The sequence below is a fragment of the Parambassis ranga genome, chromosome 4, assembly GCF_900634625.1.
Source record: "Parambassis ranga chromosome 4, fParRan2.1, whole genome shotgun sequence".
Taxonomy (NCBI): domain Eukaryota; kingdom Metazoa; phylum Chordata; class Actinopteri; family Ambassidae; genus Parambassis; species Parambassis ranga.
This window is the reverse complement of record NC_041025.1, coordinates 15,301,092-15,307,752: the sequence shown is the minus strand read 5'-3', so window position 1 is coordinate 15,307,752 and position 6,661 is coordinate 15,301,092. Positions and strand designations below refer to the sequence as shown.

At 40.5% G+C, this 6,661-nt stretch overlaps 1 protein-coding gene across 1 annotated transcript; it reads right to left on the bottom strand.

Annotated features, from left to right (window-relative positions):
* Nucleotides 1-1,478: 1,478 nt before the first annotated feature.
* On the bottom strand, nucleotides 1,479-6,435 carry LOC114434702 (uncharacterized). The gene is made up of 9 exons (XM_028404050.1): nucleotides 6,137-6,435; nucleotides 5,383-5,595; nucleotides 4,973-5,108; nucleotides 4,483-4,883; nucleotides 3,884-4,194; nucleotides 3,528-3,703; nucleotides 3,004-3,176; nucleotides 2,621-2,835; nucleotides 1,479-2,224 (listed from the first exon to the last, which is right to left on the bottom strand). Exons 1-9 carry the CDS (start codon nucleotides 6,412-6,414, stop codon nucleotides 1,965-1,967), a joined length of 2,163 nt encoding a protein of 720 aa, XP_028259851.1. The 5' UTR covers nucleotides 6,415-6,435; the 3' UTR covers nucleotides 1,479-1,964.
* Nucleotides 6,436-6,661: the final 226 nt, after the last annotated feature.

Below are 6,661 nucleotides of genomic sequence, written 5' to 3'. Positions count from 1 at the left end.
AGGCACATGCTGTCATGGTGGATAATAGCCAGGGGGAATGTCATGAAAACTGAAAGGGTAAAGTGACGGTGCTTAAAATGAATCTTCATCTGTTCCTCTTTGTTTTTTGTTTATTAGTGCCAACTTTATTTTATGATGTGAAAGGTAATGAAGAGGATATAATAAGTATTTTTACAAGTGCCTTGCAGTGTGTTGAATCGCTTCGGAGAAATGAGCACAATAATTTTGACCAGGAAAGGCTTTATAGAGTGCTTGATGACCATACAAGAACTATATCTGCTCTTCGTGCGGCTGTGTCCAGATATGATCCTTGGAATAGGGATCTCAGTCACCTACTGGGATCACTGCACAGGTGTTTTCGCAATTTGCTTCATGAACACGAGGCCAGACAGAGGCCTGCCAATGCAGATATATTGTTACCCCCAACAACCTTCACTGGTCACCCTGGCCGTCCCAGATACACCATAACCAGTGAACAGATTTCTCACTGCATGTCCATTGGCATGACATGGCAGAGAATTGCATCTTGCTTTGGGATAAGTAGAAGAACTCTGCACAGACACAGACTGTTACTGGGAATTGAACCGCTAAGATATGCAGTCATGTCTAATCAAGAACTGGATAGCCTTGTGACTGTAATACTACAGAATACTCCAAATGCAGGGGAAACCTATGTCCTTGGAAGCCTGAGATCACGTGAGTTAAGGATCCAGCGTTGGCGGGTCAGAGACAGCTTGTATCGAGTGGATCCCATTGGCCGATCATTTAGACGCCGTCATGCTATAAGGCGGAGGGCCTACAGTGTTCAGTCCCCCAACCAATTATGGTAAGCTCACGGTGAAAGCCTTGCCAAGATTATTAGTAAAGGTACCATGCCACAATATTAAAATAATGTCCAGCATAACCAAAGGTTAAAATACTCACTGTGCTTAAACCACACATCAGTGTTTTAATATTGTTTTTGTTGTAGTTTTGTTTCATTATCCTGTTACAATCTACTGTAGATATTAAGATTATTTTTTTCCCAAACCTGTTAAGTCTTAGTGCAAAAGAGTAACAATACTGATTCTGGTCTCCCAACAGGCATTTCGATGGAAACCACAAGCTGGTCAGGTGGCGTCTTGTCATGCATGGCTGTGTTGATGGCTTCAGCCGGACTATTATATACCTGCGGTGTTTATCCAATAACAGAGCATCAAGTGTTCTGTCATTATTTTTGGAAGGCGTTGAGAACTTTGGTTTGCCTGCAAGGGTCAGATGTGATCATGGCATGGAAAATGTACTTGTTGCACGTTTCATGTTGGAAAGAAGGGGATTAGACAGTGTTATTACAGGTGTTTCAGTCCATAACCAGAGAATTGAAAGACTATGGGCAGAACTCAATAGAGTAGTTTGTAGACACTTCATAAACATATTTAACTTCATGGAAGAACAAGGTATTCTGGACTCATTGAATGAACTACATCTTTTTTGTCTGCATTATGTTTATTTGCCAAGAATTCAGCAGGCAGTGATGGAATTTATTAACCAATGGAACAACCATGGCCTCTCCACACAAGGGGGGCAGACACCTCTTCAGTTGTGGCATTCAGGTGTCATAAACAGCATTGGAATTCAACCAGTTATAAATGACATTATTCATATGGATACCCACTATGACATCAATGAGCATGAGCCTTTGCCAGGACTTCAAACTAACAATCACATTACAATTCCAGACATTAACATAACTATCAATGAGACCACAATGAACAGGATTCAACAAGTGAATCCAGTGGAAGATGATGGGAACTATGGAATTGATGTGTTCTCCTCACTCCTGCACATATTTCAGTAAGGAGGCTATGTTAGGAGTTTTTTTTCTACAGTGTTTTGTTAACAATTTGTGAAGCTAATAAACAGTGTCTAAATGAGACTAATGTATCCAGTAGTGAGACACTAACAAATGCATTTACATATGGTATTCAGGCTCTGCCAAACCCATATGTGTTTCCTAGGGCAAAGTCAAACTTCTCCTTAAAGACATGGTATGAAACATGGAGTGGCAATCTGATGCAGTTAACACATGTGTTGGCCATTGGGAACAGTGGAGTAGAAGAGAAGTCATCATCTCCTTTATGAATGAACTCAAGAGACGGACTTGGGGAAAAGCCAATAGGAGGGACTACAGATGCTCCAGTTGCGAAGGCCAATATTTTCTGTAGTTTAGATGGTCCTTCCTCTTCTATAAAACAGAACAGAATCAACCAATCATGAAATCATAATGCTTAAATAACTATCAAACCAAGTACTAGATTGATGTTGCAAGGTTGGTTTTCAGCCATGAAAGCAGAAACCAGGGTGGAAAGCAGAGAGCCGTCCATTGCAGTTAAATATCACAATTACTTGAGAGATTTTTAATTAAAGTAAAAATGTCACATAGCCACAGGAAAAATCCTGCTTAGTTTCTCTTTAAATGTATAAACTGTGTTAAATCTATTGTTACTGTAATTTTGGATGCCTCTGCCATTAATGCATTATATTGAATATACACATACATGCATATACAAACAAATATTCAATATTAATAAAAGATGTATTATTACTCAACCAAACAGCTTTAAGGATTTAGGTATTGTACCTTCTGTATCTTGAAGATAGTCTCTCCAGAAGGTAATCACCACTTCCTCTGCAACTCTCTTGTTGCTTCCTTCTGGTGACAGACGGATGGTGAAAAGATCATCTACCTGATCAGCAGTGAGGGTGCTTGGCTCATGGCAGAACAGGGGGCGAAAACTGTCTGGATTTTTCTGGATTTTATCCAGAACCCCTAGAGTTTTCAGTCCTTCACGGAATCTGGAAAAAAACAACAATTGTATTTGTTTGTATTTGTTGAATTCATTCAGAATGACTTGTTCCAGTTTAACCTCGACATTGTCAATTTGTTCCAGAAACTTAGTCTATGTTGGCCAGTAACGTTCTATTCCATTCTGATTACACCGACTGTAAACCAACACTGAATACCTTTGAAATGGACCTTGAACTCTGTGGATGACCTGAAACATAACAATATCTTGTACCAGCAGATCCCTGTCTCTGATTGACCGAAGAGGCCTCAGACATCCTGCATTGGCCAGGTAGTCAAGCAGAGGTGCCTTTGACATCTCAAGGTCCTCAATGGTTGTGCTTTCAGATACCTGGCATCACAAGGAGCAGCATACAGGCTTGTTACAGAAGCTAGTTATGGATTAATAACTTATTGGCAAGGGCTAACCCTTTAGTGAAAACCTCAGTAATAATAAATACTGTATCGCTGATTTTCTAGTGTTCCCCACAAGTTCATCACATTGCAGGCATTCACTGTGATGCTGTAATGCCAGTGGTTTAAAGGAAAGAAACAAAAGAAAGAAAACACACTTTAATGATCAAATTTGTTCATTAAATTGTGGCAGAATTCAAACTACAACAATGATTATAGAAGGTCAGCACTGTGCCACACTAGAGTGCCCCTGTAGTTCCTGTCATTGAGAAAAAGAGTTGCAACTGACCTTTTTGACTTTTTCCAAGAGGTCCGCATCAGCTATGTCTTCTAGGACTGGGTTTGCTGAAATATCAACCAGTAAAGAAAATACTACTGGTGAGAGGAAATTTGGTGGGGGACCACCATGAACTAAACTTATCGCCATAGCTCTGCCTGCTATGTAGTACCAGTCCTCTCTTAGAGCTGCAAAAAAAAAAAAAAAAAAAAAAAAAAACAGAATAAGAGGAAGTGCAATAATACTAAAAAAATCATTCAAACTTAGTAATGAAATCACAGTTAATGTACCAATTAAAATTATAACTCAGTCCAAAAATGAAAACATTGCATGTAAAGTTCACAATAGAAAAAAATGCAGATCAGTACCCGTACTATCGAGAGCAAAGTTTTTGCTGTTTTCTTTTCCCTCAAACATGGGGGATGTTGCAATGCTCTCCATTAGGAGCCTTAAGAATTCCCTCCTTGGACCTCCTAAATCAACCCCTTCCTCATTTTTTCCCATGTCATCTGAGAATTTTATAGACATCATCAGGTTGGGCTCATAGGACAACCTCTTGAATCCACGAATGGCTCCCTCCCAGACAGCAGATCTATTTATGTTAAATCTGCACCGCTGATTTACATTAATTTTGCTGGCCAGTTCCAGCAGTATCTTCTTAACTGGAACATTTTCCACACTATGAAAAACATTAAAAAAATAATGATCAGAAATGCAGTGATGTGACATTATTTTTAACAACCTGTATTTTGTGAAATTGCTGCTTATAATCAAGCAATTAATTTAAAACACATTTGTCCTATAGTAAAGTACTAGAATAATAAAATAATAATAATAAAACTAGACATGTTTAAGCCTTTAACTGTTCAATTACCCATATCATAACATCATGTAAGGACATAACAGTCTATATTAATAATCAGATCATTGTTATTTCTCAAATGCATAATCTATGTACACTACTCACTTGTGACTCTCCATACTGGCAACTATTGCCTGCTGTAATCCTTCATCCTCAGAACTATCTTCAGAAATGGTAGCAACGAGTGTTAAATAAGAAGAGTAGCTATCCTCATCAACACTGTGTGTTCCATTATGTCTCGCAAGGCAGACTTCATCTGGACCACTTATGCCTTTTGTACTGCTTGTGCCAGGACCACTGGTACCAGGAATACCATCACTTCCTGCAAGGGCCCCTCCATCAGGAAGACTTGTGCCAGGATTCCAGTTGCCTCTTTCCTCATTGTTAGAGCTGGTGCCAGGGCTCTCTCCATCATCACTGTTGATGCAAATACTAGCCCTTGTATTCATTTTTGATGTTGAATGGGTGCTATTGGATGAAAGGTGGGTATCGTCTTCACTGTCATCCTGAAACGGAAAACGAAGGCCATATATATATATATATATATACACACAGTATATATAAATGGTAATAACAAATAAAAAGGCACACTTACCAAAAGCATCCTTGATGGTTTTACATAAAGAGCTTTAGTTTTATAAACCTTATGGATCAGAATTCCATTCAGCTCCTGACCCTTTTGAAGTTTAGGGCACACCAGCTTATTGCCACAAGCCATTAGGAACTGGAGGCTACAGAAAGATGGGAGAGGGAACAAAGAAAATGTTTTTAATCCAGCTAAATAACATGTTTTACAATCATCTTAGAGATAGAATGTGAGTGTCTGTGTCAGTATGACACACATATGCATCATGTATGCCTTGACTTATTGCTTCTAATAGACATGTGACCAATTCACTGACACTGATAGTATGCTATTAAATGGATAGAGTGACCATGATTGTACTGTTCTGTAAGTGCGATTATTTAAAAAAAAATAGATAAGAAAGAGAGAAAAGCCTTTACCTGACATCTTCCGGAATACGTTCACCAAATCCATCCCTGATGCGTTGTATTACAGTCTCGTGGTCCCAGACCTTCTGGAACTCAAAGGCACTGAGGATGTGTCCACGTTTGTGTAACCATACTTTTGTGCCTTGTCTGCAGACAATTCCCCATGATGGGTTGGGAAGTAGTATCACATCTTTGTTGAAATGGTCATGATGCTGTGCACAGGCTCTGAAATAAGAACATCAAACTGCTCGTAAACAGTCAGTGCAAGTCAAGCTGTCACAGCTTATACAATTCAGAGGCACTCCCTTGGCTGGAATGCCGAAGTTATAGATTTCTTCTGGTGATAGAGTCCCACAAAACCGAAATTTCCTTGCTCTGAGACATTAGTAGAAACACAAGTCACGCAGACATGACAGAATGTCAGACAAATGTATCCTACACTGACATTTATGTGTGCTTCACCTGTAACGATGGCACCGACGGAAACAAAAATGATGGCGCTCTCCTCCGGCTCACCTGCAGCTCTAAAGATCGGCTGTCAGAGGAGCGCTCGGTTGTTCCTCTCTTTAGCCTGCGTTTTGCTTAAGTATCTATAAAAAGTTTAGCACAGTGGATGTGGCGCTGCACGGCTGCAACTTGCATGTGTTTTAACAACGGCAAGAAAAACAACAAAAAACTAAACGTCTATGTCTTCTCAGTTGCTGATAGCATCAGAACATGTAACCCTGGTTAGAATAAAAATACACAGAGTAAATATCTATCTCACCTTCTTCTCCTTTTGCCCGATGTCCATGTGCCGAAGCTCTGTTGAGCTTGATAACGCGGCACGGAGGTCCGGACCGGGCCAGCAGATGGCTGTGGCAGGCCGCTGCGGCCGCGAGATGGGAATAGCGTTGTAAGTCGACTGTCCACCGTGTCGGAACCTGAGGCATCATGTGACTGTTGCCCGGTTGCTGTTGCGTTAGACAATGTTCGAATTGTCTCCGCCGACGCCAAAATGTTATTTAGTAACGCGGCAGCTTCTGTTAGCTCCTGAGACGACATGTGTGCTCCAAAGACACTCCACTTCCGCCTTCCGGTTACACTGAAATGCCTTCCGGTTTCACTGAAATGCCTTCCGGTTTCACTGAAATGCCTTCCGGTTACACTGAAATCTCAGTAGTGTGTGTGAGAGCATTTCAGTAGTGTATGTGAGAGCGTTTCAGTAGTGTGTGTGAGAGCGTTTCAGTAGTGTGTGTGAGAGCATTTCAGTAGTGTGTGTGAGAGCGTTTCAGTAGTGTGTGTGAGAGCA